Here is a 17297-nt window from a genome sequence, read left to right on the forward strand (position 1 = left end):
ATTCTATTGGGACAGAAAAAATTAAAATATTATTTTCTATTGATAGATTATAATAGAGAGATTCTATCACTTTTGTATTTGTATATAGGCTAACTTTAAAGTGAAAAAAAACACTTACATTCATTGGTGTGGAGATCACGACCTTTTCGGGCTGGTGTTGCACATTTTCAAGCCAAACAGAAACTGATAAGTATTTAAGGTTATGAGGGTGAGTATTTGGTCAGAGTGGGGGAGAGAGATTTTGTTTTAGTTTTCTAATTTCTATATATTGAAATTATGTAAAGAGCATTCAAAAAATGAAAAAAAAATTTTTGAATCTTCAACTGATTCTTAAATCACGGAATCCGAAGAGAAAATATGGAAAAAACTTTTTTAATAGTCTATCATCCTCTCAACTCTAAACAAAATTTTCTATATGCTTGAATTTACAATATTAAAAATGTTATAGGAGGGGGGCTGCCAGGTTCCACCTGTGACCGCCAATTTATTGTCTAAATCCAGCCCTGTCTCCAGAAAATTAAATGGGATTTTATCACACACCGTATAAACCTTACTTGGTCTCTACTAACTTATTATATACCTGAAAAATTATAAAATTGTTTTATTCTATGCTTATACGTTTTTCTCAAACTCAAGACATGATTTTAAGGCCAGAGCTTCCAAACTAACGAGGAGTTCCAAAACAACGTCATAGCGAACTCATTTGGTGGCAGCATTTTATGAAGAGGGTTTTAGTAGGCTGGTCTACTGGCATGAAAAATGCCTCAACCTTCACGGCAATATTAAGTTGATGAATAATTTATTATAAGTGTATGTAAGTAAGTTTTATCTAATGAGAAAAATATTCTTCTTTAATAATATAAAATCGTATTTTATTAGTTATGGCCAATTGGAAGTTAAAAAAATGATTCTCGTACATTCAATTAAGATTTAATCCCAATCTACTTACTGGAGAATATTCACTTAACAATATTCAAAACGGTACCGTAATCAATATTGGTTTGAAACAATCTATATAAATTGAAAAAAAAAGATTCAATCCCAATCTACTTACAGGAGAATATTTAGATAATAATATTCAATAATCAATATTGGTTTAAAACAATCTATAATATCTTTCTTGGTTTGAATTTACTAAACTTTTGCACCAAAATTCAATATCTCGATGTATCGATAATACTTCCGTCGATTACCATATCGATATTATTAGTATCGATTCTCGTTTGTCGATAATGGATGAACGAGAAATTTTGAAACTAACCTAAAAAGCGTGTTTTCTCTCTTCTGTCTTGTAATTTTCATCTTTATAGTTAATTTTTTATTGGCATATAAAATGCAGAATGCCAAAGTTAAATTCATTGGAAGAACCACTGATTTTAGTGGGAAGACATTATGGGAAATATTAGGTAATTTAAAAGACAACGGTGTAGGAAGATTAGTTCAGAGGCATATGTTCAATAGATATCCTGAGCCAAGCTATTATAGAATTATCAAAGTTGATGCATTGCCTTTGCCCTCTGCGGTAAGTAATATAATTGACAAACAATTATTAAGTTAATATCTCAATGATTTGAGTAATTTAAATAATATAGCTTATAATCCAGTACAGCATTAAGATGGATATGATGAGTTTGATGAGAGCGATTTTACAGACACTACTTACTTTTTTTTTACTTCCTAGGCACACTTCTTTTACTTCCTACTAGGTAGGCTACAGCAATATAGTAAAGCAATAAACAAATAAAAAGAAATTACAATGTCTTGAGGGTTAAATTTGGGGGTTTTACTTGAAATTCTTGACAATGTTTACTTAAAATTCTCAACAATTTTAAGGTTGAATTTCCTACCTTGTATGCGCCAGGGAGCCAGGGTAGCTGAGTGCCATAGTGAGGTCCACGTTATAATGGCAGTGGAGAAAGATAGGAGACAACTTTGCCGTTCATCTGTCTTGTCAATGCCTTCTATAGACAGTAGCTGATTATTGATGTAACATTAACTGTGTATCACGCGAACCCAAAATGATAAAAAATGGTACTTGGTCATGATTCAAAGAACAGAATCTCCTCTTTCATGTGAGGTAAATTAATTTTGTAAAAATATAATCGTGAAGTAAGATACGTTTGTTTTAAAAAATCAATAAATTTGCGATATTTTCCTAATTTTTACAGTCTCGAAAGTTTTTCGATAATAAACAGTCATTTAAGATAGATTTAAGGCAACGTAGCTTATAGAGCATGTAATTCTCTTTCATTTGATACCAATCGCAAGTTTCTATCATGTATCTTACTACTTGTTTTAAAGACTCTTGAATAACAGTAAAATCGCAGAAAAAATGAAAATAATCATTTTTCAATATGCTGTAACTTTTTGAACGGTATTGAAATCAGAAAAACGATTTATGGAAGCAAAATGAGGAGAAAATTCTCTACAACCGTCCGTAACTATTTTTATCTGAAGTGTTTCTCAAGATACGCGAGACTGAATATTGAAGACTGTGAAAATGATTAAAATATCACAAATTTCTCGCATATTCAAAGTTGCGTATCTTGCAAAACACTTCAGATGAAAAATCCAAGAAGTAGTCAAGGTTGTAGAAAATTTTCTCCTCTTTTTGCTCCCATAAATTGCTTTTCTGATTTCAATACCGTTCAAAAGTTACAGCCTATTGAAAAAATGGTTACTTTTATTTTCTCATTTTTTCTACGATTTTCCTACGATTTTATTTTCTCACATTTGAAAAAACTTATTTAATAGGTGATAAACTAGTAGTTCTGTGAACAGTAGACCTCACGCAGAATTCTCAACCACAAGTACCTGATTGAAACTTCAGACCTTATGGAAACGCGCAATTTAGAAGGAACATACCTGTAAAATTCCATGAAAATCTATTACCGCGTTTCGCCGTAAATGCGCAACATATAAACATTCAAACACTAGCCGTCAGGCTCGCTTCGCTCGCCATATCCGTCTAGACCCCCGACTGGATCGTCCAAAAATGAGATCAGCGGGCTCGCTTCGCTCGCCTGCATGTAGACCTCAGCGGAACCTCTGTACCGAATTCTGGACCCCCGACTGGATTGTCCAAAAATGAGATCAGCGGGCTCGCTTCGCTCGCCTGCATGAAGATCTCAGCGGAACCTCTGTACCGAATTTGAACGTATTATGTCAATTTGATCTCGAAAAACACCTGTTACTATATCGGCGTATCTTTGGCGAACAAAATTCTTCCACCTCAGCTAAACCTGTGTACTGAATTTTTTTAATAAATTTCCATCAATTATTGAAAAAGGTGAGGAAACGCAGAAAAGCTGAGAAAACGCTAATTCTGGCTAATTGGATAAATTGGTATTTAGGAGGTCCTGGATAAATGCATTCCAATCTTCAACTTGGTGCCAACCTAACAAAGTCAACATGCTAAAATAACTTTAAACCCTTTAAAACCACCCTTAGGGTTGAAATATCGCCAAAAGATTTCTTAGTGCGCCTCTAAAGGGCCAACTGAACATACCTACCAAATTTGAACGTTTTTGGTCCGGTAGATTTTTAGTTCTGCGAGTGAGTGAGTGAGTCAATCAGTCAGTGAGTGAGTGCCATTTCGCTTTTATATATAATTATTGTAGATTAAACATTAAGAGAAATGCCAAACCGTCGACTTGAATCTTAGACCTCACTTCGCTTGGTCAATTATAATATTTTTGTTTGTAAAAAAATAATTTTCTTCTGATGGAAAGATTATTACGGAACTGGATGAATTATCATATTATGGAATACAAATTCGAACGTGAACTTAGTTTGTTAACATTTCAAACAGGTGACATCAGATACTTGTGGATGAGAACAACTGCGTGACGTCTACTGTTCACAGAACTACTAGTATTCTCATTATCCTCTGTAACGTTGCCAGATCGATTTTTGAACAAGTATGTAGAAATATAGGCATATATATTCAACAGAATATTCAATCTCAATTTTATCAATAATATGTAATAGAATTGGACTCAACACGAGCTTTATTCGACATTAAATATGTGTCTTAGTAACAGAGATAACAGATTATAAATATTACAGCTGTTTTATCATCACAATCTTCCCCCCTTAATATCAATCGGCACTCGTGGGGTATGGGGCGAGCTGGCGAAGTGAGACTGTCGATTCTCTGCCGTCGTTGTGGCGAACAAACGCATATTCAGGGTTACTCTCGATTAATTCAACTTTTTCAACTTGCGATTCTTGTTTTGAGTTTTTTGTCATCTTCTTCAACCATACTGGTCCAGGTGTCAATAGCCAGGTTGGTAATGGTTTTCCATTACTTGAGTTTCTTGCATGTAAAAACATCCGCTCATGTGGTGTGCAGTTGGTGCTTGTGCATAATAGGGAACGAATAGAGTTAAGGGCATCGGGGAGAACTTGTTCCCAGTGACTGTTGTTCAAACCTCTCGATTTTAGGGCTAGCATCACACTTTTCCATATAACTCCATTGTACCGTTCGACTTGCCCATTACCGGCTGGATTATAGGGCGATGTTCTGCTGCTGGCAATTCTTTTGATAGTAGGAAATTTTTCAAAGCTGATGACATAAACGATGTTCCTCTATCGGAATGTATGTAAGACGGTACACCAAAAAGAGAGAATAGTGATGTAAGGTGTTTTATTACTGTATTAGTAGTCATGTCAGGACAGGGGAAGGCAAATGGGAATCTGGAATATTCATCTATAAGAACTAAAATATACTTGTTCCTTGAACTTGATTGTAGTGGGCCTTTGAAATCCATATTAAGACGTTCAAATGGTCGAGTTGCTTTGATAAGGCGGCCAGTTCCTTTGGCATAGCGTGGTTTCATTTCAGAACATGTAATACATTTGGAACATACTTCTTTTACGTCATCTATTGAATATGGCAAGTTCTTTGTTTTGGTCCAATGATGGAGTCGAGTAACTCCTGGATGACACAGGTCCTCATGAATTTTTATCAGTTTCTTATATCTGTATGGCATCCAACAGTGGCACAGACTCTTGATAGTGTATCTGCTGGTATATTCTCTTTTCCAACTCTATAAATTATATTGAACTTATATTCTGACAATTCAAGGCGCCATCGTGGATTTTGTCATTCTTAATCTTGCTGGTTTGTTATTACTAAACATGAATGAAACTGATTTCTGGTCTGTGATAAGTGTAAATTCTCGTCCAAGTAAGTAATGTCGCCATTTCCTGATTGATTCCACAATGGCATAAGCTTCTTTGTCCACTGCAGAGTGCCTAGTTTCAGATGTGGAAAGAGTTCTTGAGAAAAAACGCCACTGGTCTCTCATTCTGTGTTAATACTGCTCCAATAGCGTAATCTGAGGCATCAGTTTCCAAAGTGAACGGGACTTTTTCATCAATGTGCACTAGAACTGCAGATCCTATTTCTTTCTTTAATGATTCAAATATATTTCTGCATTCTTCATTCAACGGGAAGTGAGTATTATGCACAAGTGGATGGATCTTTTTGAAAATTCTTTTATCCATTTGGAGTAGTGTGCAAGCATTCCAAGGACACGCTTCAATTCTTTCTGATTTTTTGGAGCTGGTAAGTCAAGGAGTGGTTTCAATCAATCTGGATCGGGCTTAATCATACCCTGACCAATTTCGAATCCCAGAAAGGTTAAATTCTCCATAGATATTTTACACTTTTCTTCATTAATCGTGAGGCCATATTTTTCTGTTGCTCTCCAGAAATTTTCTAAATTTTCATCATGTTCTTCTTGGGTCCTTCCGCATACAATAATATCATCTAAATAGGCATAACATGATGTCAAATTTTCTTGTTCTATGATTTGATCAATCACTTTCTGGAAAGCAGCTACTCCATTCGTGACTCCGAACGGAATTCTTTTGAATTGATACAGTTTGTGTCCAACTTCAAATGCGGTGAAATGCCTTTCCTCAGGCAAGATTGGTATCTGGTGATAGGCAGATTTCAGGTCAATAGATGAGAATATTTTATATTGCGCTACCTTATTGACTAATTCTTCCATTAGTGGTAGTGGATAGGCATCCAAATTCGTGAATTGTTGATGGTCTGTGAATAGTCAATCACCATACGTTTCTTTTGGTTCTCTCTTGAAGTAACAAATGCTTGAGCTCTCCAAGAAGAATGACTATTTTCTATAATATCAGCATCTTTAAGCCGTTTGACTTCATTCATCATAAACAAGTAATCCTCTTCTGAATGTCGTCTCGATTTAGTTATTATAGGCCGACAGTCCGGTTGAAGATCACGAAACAATGAGACAGGTTCTACTGTAGCTTGGGCTAGAGCACACTTTTTAATTTCATAAGTAGGCCTTCTTGCGTCATTGTCTTCATTAGTTGTAGTGCTGCTTTAGATCCACCGAAATCAAAAGTGATGGATGAAAAGTTCTTTAGAAAATCGTGTCCCAAAATTACACTAGCGCAACATTTGTTCAATACGATCAAAGGAAAATCATTATATTCTTCGTTCTGGAAATATATTTCACTCAAAGCGCACTCAGTTGTTTTAGTGTTGCAGGCACTTGAAGCAAATGTAATCAAATTGGAATATGGCATAGTTTTCATCTTCGATTGTACTACTAGTTTCTTATCTATAAAACTTGCTGTGCTCCCAGTGTCTAATAGTGCCAATGTATCTATTCCATTAACACGTATAGGAACAAGACATTTTGAGAGGTCAGTGCTGGTATTTGCTGCTGAAATTACTGTGGCAGATACCATTTGGTTTTTTTTATCGTTTCGTGCTCTGCATACTTTTGAAAAATGGCCTATTCGATTACAAGTTAGGCATGGTTGTCCTTTTGCTGGGCATTGGCTATTATCAGTATGATTATTATAGCCACAAAATCTGCATTGAATCTTCTTTTGGTAAGACTTACGGACTAAAGTCGTTTTCTCGGTATTTTTATTCTCGTTTGCTAGGACTGTGTTAACATATTCTGAACTGGTTTCGTATTCTTTAGCAATGTTTTCAGCATTCTCTAACATTCGTGCTTGTGAGATAGCGTCTTGCAAAGTTAGCGATTTCATTTCGAAAAGATGTTGTCTGATTTTCGATGATTCTAATCCGGTGATGAACGCGTCTCGGATATATTCACTTTTGTTATCGTCAGCCGTGACTGCTTGAAAGTTACATGGTAAACTTAGCCGTTTTAGTTTATTATAGAATTGATCAATTGATTCTCCATGGGTTTGTTTTGCTTTAGATAAGCAGTAACGTGCATGTACTACATTTTGAGGTTTTATAAAGCTTTCTTCAAGAGTTGTAATAGCTTCTTCAAATGATATACAATTGCAAATACTTTCAAAAATATTCGGTGACACATAATTGATCAAAACATTCAATTCATCCTTTTTCGGGATTGAACTGTTTTTTAAGAAGTTTAAAAATGTTACCTTCCAATGTCTCCACGTTTTCGGTGCTTCATCTGAATCTTGGTCAATCGATAAAACTGTTGGTTTCAGTATTTTTCCAAGCATTTGGTTTTGCGAATCGTTTTCTCCTTCACTGACTAAATCTTGACGTTTACTCGTTTTTCTTTTCGGACCCATTTATTATTATTAATGTCGAATAAATTGTAATAGAATTGGACTCAACACGAGCTTTATTCGACATTAAATATGTGTCTTAGTAACAGAGATAACAGATTATAAATATTACAGCTGTTTTATCATCACACTCATTATCCTCTGTAACGTTGCCAGATCGATTTTTGAACAATAATGTAGAAATATAGGCCTAATTATTATTCAACAGAATATTCAATCTCAATTTATTATCAAAATTGATTATTTAATCAGAACTTCAGTAAAGAAGGATGGAAACTAATCGACAACTTGGCAACTGCGCTTCTTTCTATGACTCTATTCATCATTGTAATTTGCCGATCTCCCTCCATTTCTATGTTCCGCATATCATTCGACTGAGTCTGATCGACAACTTGGCAACTGCGTTTCTGCCTGCTTAAATATGAATGTACCATATTCCGTGTTATAATCCATATATGTGACATGACTCACTGTACTATTTCAAGTATTTATCGGCTAAATATATTTCTATTTCTATGACTCCAAGTTATTCAGAAATTGTAATTGGCCGATCTCCCTCCATTTCTATGCTCCGCATATCGGACAAATTGAAGCTCACTGATGTGCCGTTTTTATTAATGAATGAAATCGAAATGCCTGCTCTGCATACCCCTCCAAGTCGGAGGTTCTTTAAAATGGACTGTTGTAATTATTCATCATTGTAATTGGCTGATCTAATTCCATTTCTCTGCTCAGCATACCCCTCCAAATCGGAAGTTCTTTTATATAAAGGGTGTCTGATAAGTCACTCCCTATTTTTATACAGCTATAATTTCTTTATTCATGAACCAATTTTTTAGAACTACATTTTCTAGATAGAGCTCTCCTTGAGGTAGTGTTTAACACCAATTTTCATTTGTTTCAGTTAAAAAATGCCCCCTCTCTTGACTGTGGAAGATCGAGCCGTAATATCAGCTCGTTATATGGCCTAAGGATCTGTGTTGCGAGTACAAAGATGTTGGGAGGCTGAATGAGGTATCCATGCAAAACTGGATGCAAAAACTGTCAAAAATTTTCATTGCAAATTACTAGCAACAGGGAGTGTCGCAGATGCAAGACGATCAGAAAGACCATCAACATCAAGGACAGCAGAGAATGTTGACAGAATTCGTGAAATGTTCTTGAGGAGCCCTAAGAAATCACTGTGTCAAGGATCTCGTAAAAGTAGTATTTCACGTTACTCTGTTGCAACGATTCTTAAGAAAGATCTCAGTGTTTTTGCATCTAGTGTTGCACTCGTTCAGCCCTCCACCATCTTTTTACTCGAATCATAGATCCCCAGGGGCCTGTTTCATATAAATTTAGAAGTCATGTAATACAGGAACAGCTGATTTTATCGGCTATATTGAGCATGTAATTGGAATGGTGATTATCCTGTATTACAGGACTTGCAACTTTTATGAAACATGCCCCAGAACTCATAACGAGCTGCTATTTTGGCTCGTTCTTCCACAGTCAAGAGAGGAGGCATTTTTAAACTGAAACAAATGAAAATTGGTGTAGAACACAACCTCAAGGACTGCTCTATCTAACAAATGTAGTTCTAACAAAATTGGTTCATAAATAAAGAAATTATAGCTGTATAAAAATAGGGTGTGACTTATCAGACAGTCTGTAGACTATAGTAATGAATGAGACTATAGTATTGCCTGCAAACCCCTCCAAGTCGGAGGTTGTTTTAAATGGACTTTAGTAATGAATGAAATGCTTTGTTATCATTAGGATGACGACAAAGACTTCAAACGACGCCACTACTACTACTACGACAAGAGCCTGCGCAAGTGTCGTGTGTGGGTGGAGAAGGTGTTCAGAGGCCGCCACTACCCCGACCTCATTGAGATCGAGGCGGTCAGCTACAAGCCCGACTACCGTCTCATCCCTCGCTCCGAGGAGGCCAAGCTCAAAGCGGCCGTTGCCGCCACACCGCCCCGCCAGAGCATCGCCCCGGCTGCAGTGCCCTTTCCACCGCTGCTCAGGGTAGGTCTACTATGGTGAGGTCCACGTTATAATGGCAGTGAAGAAATTGTCTTGTCAACGCCTTCTATAGACGGTAGCTGATACAGGTTTATTGATGTAATATTAACGGTTCATTCTCGTTTAAAATAGTCAATTATATTTTATTAAACAAGAAATTATATTTTTCAATAATATTATTATGAATTTTCATAATTAAGATTGAATATTTTGTTAATTGTAAATTCTACATTTCTAAAGCACGATCTGGCAACAGAACAAAGCGAGAAAGAGATAGCGCTATCTGCTTTGATGAATGATAGACAAGGATAACAATACCATTACTAAACAAACACTGCCATTATAACATGGACTTCACTATAGCACTAATCATTCTTCAATATTTATTTAAATCAACAGAAAACTTACAACATAAGAGCAAAGACCTTAAAGATGCATAGACTCACATGCAGCGCTAGTGTCGTACTTGGAATTGAAATCCGCCATTGAGGGGGCAACCCATAAGATTATTACATACCAATGCCACCAATGCCTTTGTGATCTATAGTATTAGAAATATATTTATATAATATTTCGTGCTAAAATACCCCAATGGTGGCCTTCAATTTCAAGTAAGAGCTATCATTGGGAAGGCATAGGCATTGTGGGTCTATATCTCTTTAAGGTCTTTGCATAAGAGGCTTACAGCTTTGTGCTCGTTGAAAATTGATCGGTTCCACAAACAGAAATAAATTGATAAGTTGATAAGTGAAAAGTAAGAAAAAATTACAATTAAGTAGTCGGAAACAAACATTATGAATAGAGAATAACACAAGGCAAAATAGAATAACTGAGAAATAAGAGATTACGTGAAGCCTACTTGAAGAATAATAAAATAAAATTAAACTCAAGTATTTTTATGGTTTGCAAAATTAATTATAAACATCTAGGTTTTAAGATGTTTCACTAAAATTGCGTAAACTATCAGAGAATATGCCTAGAATCGTATTCAATGAATTAATTGTACAGTCTAAAGGTGCGTACAGACTTTCGCTCTGCTCCGCAACCGAACGTCACTCCAGCAGAGCGATTGATGATCGACCGGGGTCCAAGAGTGGTTCGACCGGGGAACGCGAGAAGATCTAACATCTTCCGTAACGTTCATGATGGGTACGTGGGAGGAGCGACTGTGGTACGAGGGCGGTACGAGGGAGGAGCGTGCTCGGTGCGGGTCGGAAGAGCGAATATGTGTACGCAGCTTTACAACAGTCTGAAGGTCAGTTTCCGAGCTCGGGATTTAGCTACGTTCTAGACTTTGAACAGCTGGAGTCAGAAAATTGGATTTCCAAAATGGGGCATACTCGCAGTTTTTATTATAATCTTTATTTTCTCATTTCTACTATTGGAAACGTTTTTTCCTTGACGAAATGAAACATTCCTAAATAATTCAAAATAGCTGAAACTACACTATTTCCTCTTCATTTTATATTGTGTTCAATTTTCTAGTTTTTCGAAATTCAATTTAAACGTGGACTGCAACTACACCCCGTTTCGAAAAGCCAATTTTCTGACTCCAGCTGTTTAAAGTCTAGAACTTAGCTAAATCCCGAGCTCGGAAACCGGCTCTAAAGCTGCGTTTACACCAAAGTTAATAACAAAATGTTAATAACTTAATCCTTATAGATTCTATTATATTGAACATATCTTATCATACACATGATGAACATATGTGTTTGTCAAGTTCCGTTCAATCTAATGGAATCTATAAGGATTAAGTTATTAACATTTTGTTAATAACTTTGGTGTAAACCCAGCTTAAGTGTACCGTTTTTATGAAGCATTGTGCATGATGTACAGTGTATATTCTGTCCAAAACAAAAAAACATAATTATTATTTTAATCTAGGTCTATTTAACGGAACAAAGATACCAAAGAGTTCGATTATGTTTTGGAGGTCTAGATACTTATTTAATATCTTAAATGATATGAAATATCATTTAATGATAATATCAGTTAATGATATGAAATCTTGTCTGTTCTTCAATGAAATAATTTGAGAACTGACTCTCAGACACCTCACAGAATAGTCATACGGGCATGAATGGCCATACTCTTTATAATATAAGAATCTAGAACTCTATTTTGTGCGATACTACTAATAACTCTTGATATGGACTCCAAATAACTGCACAATACTCTAGTCTACTTCTCACCAAAGTTTAATCTTGATTAAATTAATTTTTGTGATGTTCTAACATTTCTCATGATAGAGCCCATAATCTTCTTTTATATGGACTCCAAATAACTGCACAATACTCTAGTCTAATTCTCACCAAAGTTGGATCTTGATTAAATCAATGTTTGTGAAGTGTAACATTTCTCATGATAGAGCCCATAATCTTATTTGAACTATTAATAATGTAATTAAAATGTATAAAAATAGCTTCATTTAGAATAAATCGCTTTTTAAAAACCCCGTCAAAAAGCTTCCTCCTATGCGGCTGAATAGTAAAGTTGTATCTGCCTCTAGTAGGCTATTGTAGGAGTGCGTATCGGCGATAAGTCTCAGGTCCATCGCATCACATAACTTCTACTCTACATTCTAATTCTAACCCATTAGTTGACTAGCCAATACTGGAGGAACTAAATCCAGGAACTGAACTACTACCCTAATCTAACTATTGAGTTTTTACAATTTAACAATTTGAATCGACTTTGGAATTGGATGAGACATTTTGAGTATAAATCTATATAAATAAAAATCGAGCCTCAAATTTTGACATTCAATAACTTTTTTATGTGTGCACCGAATTTGATGATTTTTGTTTAGTTGTGTTTGTTATGTTCAGGAGCAGGTTTATGGCCTATCAAATTTATGATCAGACTCCAGGTCTCTTTCCTACGGTCCTTCAAGGTTTACATGTAATCCTTTTGGGAGAAGATTTGTGAGCTGGCCACCAATACCTACTACTATTAATTCTATTATTGAAGTAATAGTAGGTATTGTGGCCACACACAGAAATAAAAATCAGCTGTTATAATCATTGCGTCATACAACAGCCCGACGGCTGTTAGTAGACAATAGTAGACAAGAGTGTGTGCTGCTCCATAACCGCCCATGTATTTTATTCTAAACGCCCCGACTAAAAACAAAATGACTGTTCTGTGTGTAACCATCCAGCAGTGCGGCCTCAGGTTAAATACTTACATGATCTAAAGACATTGCTTTGTTTCGAATAATTGTGCTGTCTTCGGTGTTCAGAATTAATTGATTTTTAGTAAATTATTTATTTTGCAGTTGGAAAATTATCTATATAGATGAAATGCCGCATCGCGCCTCCTCAGGTGTGCATAGAGTTTGTCATGAGATGCATTAAACTATTTGGCGGTACGAAGTTCGCCGGGCCAGCTAGTATTTGAATAAAAATTTGTATGAAATATAGGAATCTAACAAGAGATTCCTGGGAAGAGTTATTAAGAATAATAAGTAAATCACAGCAAAACATATACATGTGGGTGTATTACTTGAATTACAGTTCAATTAGTTTTTCTCTCTCCGTCAGAGCTTTCTTGTATAAATAATAAACAAATAAAATCTGGTGTGGCGCACTCACACAACTTTCCTTGCCGTTATGAAAATTGATCATCTGACGCTAGTGTACTCGCGCATCTCAAGTCTACTATTCAAAGATACGAGACAGCTGGTGATAGGTCAATAACGCTGGAAACACACGAGGTCTGCTATCTCTTCGTAGTGAATGATTTAATAGAACCAACAGTTGCCAACAGTTTGCAATTTAGTAATCACATTTTCTCGGATTTCAAGCTTATTTTCAATTTTAGGTAGAACTGTTACTGAACATTAATTGCAGAGAATTTCATCCTCAATCTTTTCCACTTGAAATTTTTTGTTTAAATTGTATATAATGAAGGCTGATAATTGAGAACCGAAAATAAAACTTTGCATAGATGGGACAAAGCTCCTGAATTTTTTACAGATATAGGACTTGTTGCAGTTGATAGAGCTTATCAATGACTATTTCATGTATGAATTTGATCAAAATCGTTGGAGCCTTTTTCGAGAAAATCGCGAAAAACCCTGTTTTTGACATAATTTTCGCCATTTTAGCCGCCATCTTGAATTGCATTTGATCGAAATTGTTCGTGTCGGATCATTATATAGTAAGGACCTTAAGTTCCAAATTTCAAGTCATTCCGTTAACTGGGAGATGAGATATCGTGTACACAGACGCACATACACTCATATATACACACACACATACAGACCAATACCCAAAAACCACTTTATCGGACTCAGGGGACCTTAAAACGTATAGAAATTTAATTTAGAAATTGGGGTACCTTAATTTTTTCGGAAAGTAATACTATCCTTACCTATGGTAATAGGGCAAGGAAAGTAATAATTGTTGAAAATACTAAATTTGATCATTCAAAACTGAACACTTGGAACTTCACACTACTTAAACTTACACCAATCTTCATATTCAAAGATTGTGACATTGGAAATATCAGTATAGTATTTTCTGTTGTTTCAGACTTTAATCTTGGACGAGATGAAGCAGAAGGGTATAGAACTGAAGAGCGAGCCTTTGCTATCGTTGACCGAAGTTTTGAAACAGGGCCGAGAAAATATTGCTAAAATTGAGGGAGACCTCAGCCAAAGTGACGATTCTAGTGCCAAAAACCTCTCTAGTTGAGTGATGAACAGTTTTATATAATTCTAGTAGAAATCAGTTAATGAGTTACATCATTTTTTGTAAATATGCTATTGTTTGTAAGTTGTATTGTAGATCTATTAAACTAATTCAGATGTGTTTAAATTTCAATTTCTGGTCTAAGAGAAATTTTTTGTTTAAATTGTATATAATGAAGGCTGATAATTGAGAACCGAAAATAAAACTTTGCATAGATGGGACAAAGCTCCTGAATTTTTTACAGATATAGGACTTGTTGCAGTTGATAGAGCTTATCAATGACTATTTCATGTATGAATTTGATCAAAATCGTTGGAGCCTTTTTCGAGAAAATCGCGAAAAACCCTGTTTTTGACATAATTTTCGCCATTTAGCCGCCATCTTGAATTGCATTTGATCGAAATTGTTCGTGTCGGATCATTATATAGTAAGGACCTTAAGTTCCAAATTTCAAGTCATTCCGTTAACTGGGAGATGAGATATCGTGTACACAGACGCACATACACTCATATATACACACACACATACAGACCAATACCCAAAAACCACTTTATCGGACTCAGGGGACCTTAAAACGTATAGAAATTTAATTTAGAAATTGGGGTACCTTAATTTTTTCGGAAAGTAATACTATCCTTACCTATGGTAATAGGGCAAGGAAAGTAATAATTGTTGAAAATACTAAATTTGATCATTCAAAACTGAACACTTGGAACTTCACACTACTTAAACTTACACCAATCTTCATATTCAAAGATTGTGACATTGGAAATATCAGTATAGTATTTTCTGTTGTTTCAGACTATAATCTTGGACGAGATGAAGCAGAAGGGTATAGAACTGAAGAGCGAGCCTTTGCTATCGTTGACCGAAGTTTTGAAACAGGGCCGAGAAAATATTGCTAAAATTGAGGGAGACCTCAGCCAAAGTGACGATTCTAGTGCCAAAAACCTCTCTAGTTGAGTGATGAACAGTTTTATATAATTCTAGTAGAAATCAGTTAATGAGTTACATCATTTTTTGTAAATATGCTATTGTTTGTAAGTTGTATTGTAGATCTATTAAACTAATTCAGATGTGTTTAAATTTCAATTTCTGGTCTAAGAGAAACTATTGGTTCAAATAATGTCGAACAAGATTCGAGTAGTACTTGAATTTTACATAAATCAAATTCAAAAACAAAAGCATACAATAAAAATTAAAATACAAAAACAATACAAACAAAGTAACAGGCTTCATGGTAGGGTGTGCTCAGATAGGGGAGGATTGTTAAGGTGCGTACAGATTTACGCGCCGCGAACATGAGCAATTCACTTTTAATCAGCTGATGCCAAGCTTTTTATATCTATATCCTATACCGTTTCTGTAAAAATAAAGATATAGTCAGCTGATTAAAAGTGAATTGCACATGTTCGCGGCGCGTATATCTGTACGCACCTTTAGGTTTTTCAACTATGGTTAACCAGGTACTAAGAAATCCTTGAATATTCAACAATATCATTGTTGCATTGTAAAATTCCAACCAATTTAATAGGTAAAACTAAAGAATAATTCCTTTTCAAGCTAATAACTTTAAAATAACAGTTGGACTAATTTATATTCTGTAACTCTTTCTATTATGAATAATTATTTTTAATGGAAAATGTCAAACTTATGACTCAGGTGAATTGCAAATCAATGCAAGTCAGTACCACATTGGAAATGTTATAAAAGTTTCAAATACTGTAGCATTTTACCCTACCTAAAATATCTCAAAATGTACATTTCCGCCAATCACATAGTACTAGATAGATAGATATATGAAGAATTCATTTATCCATGGAAAAATGTCAAACTTATGACTCAGGTGTATTGTAAATCAATGCAAGTCTGTAACACATTGAAAATGTTATAAAAGTTTCAAATACTGTAGCATTTTACCCTACCTAAAATATCTCAAAATGTACATTTCCGCCAATCACATAGTACTAGATAGATGAAGAATTCATCTATCCATGGAAAAATGTCAAACTTATGACTCAGGTGTATTGCAAATCAATGCAAGTCAGTACCACATTGGAAATGTTATAAAAGTTTCAAATACTGTAGCATTTTACCCTACCTAATATATCTCAAAATGTACATTTCCGCCAATCACATAGTAGCCTACTAGATAGATAGATAGATAGATAGATAGATGAAGAATTCATTTATCCATGGAAAAATGTCAAACTTATGATTCAGGTGTATTGCAAATCAATGCAAGTCTGTAACACATTGAAAAAGTTATAAAAGTTTCAAATACTGTAGCATTTTACCCTACCTAATATATCTCAAAATGTACATTTCCGCCAATCACATAGTAGCCTACTAGATAGATAGATTTATGAAGAATTCATTTATCCATGGAAAAATGTCAAACTTATGACTCAGGTGTATTGTAAATCAATGCAAGTCTGTAACACATTGAAAATGTTATAAAAGTTTCAAATACTGTAGCATTTTACCCTAGATAGATAGATAGATTTATGAAGAATTCATTTATCCATGGAAAAATGTCAAACTTATGACTCAGGTGTATTGCAAATCAATGCAAGTCAGTACCACATTGGAAATGTTATAAAAGTTTCAAATACTGTAGCATTTTACCCTAGATAGATAGATAGATTTATGAAGAATTCATATATCCATGGAAAAATGTCAAACTTATGACTCTGGTGTATTGCAAATCAATGCAAGTCAGTACCACATTGGAAATGTTATAAAAGTTTCAAATACTGTAGCATTTTACCCTAGATAGATAGATAGATTTATGAAGAATTCATTTATCCATGGAAAAATGTCAAACATGACTCAGGTGTATTGCAAATCAATACAAGTCTGTAACACATTGAAAATGTTATAAAAGTTTCAAATATACTGTAGCATTTTACCCTACCTAAAATATATCAAAATGTACATTTCCGCCAATCACATAGTACTAGATAGATAGATGAAGAATTCATTTATCCATGGAAAAATGTCAAACTTATGACTCAGGTGTAT

The 17297-nt window shown here is 34.9% G+C and overlaps 1 protein-coding gene across 2 annotated transcripts; it reads left to right on the forward strand.

The window, feature by feature from the left end:
- The first annotated feature begins 1208 nt into the window (after positions 1 to 1208).
- LOC111055002 (28S ribosomal protein S34, mitochondrial) lies at positions 1209 to 15345 on the forward strand. 2 transcript variants are annotated; one of them, XM_022342146.2, is made up of 3 exons: positions 1209 to 1522; positions 9328 to 9582; positions 15075 to 15345. In XM_022342146.2, exons 1-3 carry the CDS (start codon positions 1334 to 1336, stop codon positions 15234 to 15236), a joined length of 606 nt encoding a protein of 201 aa, XP_022197838.2. In that variant the 5' UTR covers positions 1209 to 1333; the 3' UTR covers positions 15237 to 15345. The 2 variants fall into 2 exon arrangements, with proteins under 2 accessions (XP_022197838.2, XP_039285019.1); XM_039429085.1 differs by lacking the exon at positions 15075 to 15345 and adding an exon at positions 14115 to 14385 and having other exon boundaries at positions 1212 to 1522.
- Positions 15346 to 17297: the final 1952 nt, after the last annotated feature.

The sequence above is a fragment of the Nilaparvata lugens genome, chromosome 5 (assembly GCF_014356525.2).
Source record: "Nilaparvata lugens isolate BPH chromosome 5, ASM1435652v1, whole genome shotgun sequence".
Classification (NCBI taxonomy): Eukaryota; Metazoa; Arthropoda; class Insecta; order Hemiptera; family Delphacidae; genus Nilaparvata; species Nilaparvata lugens.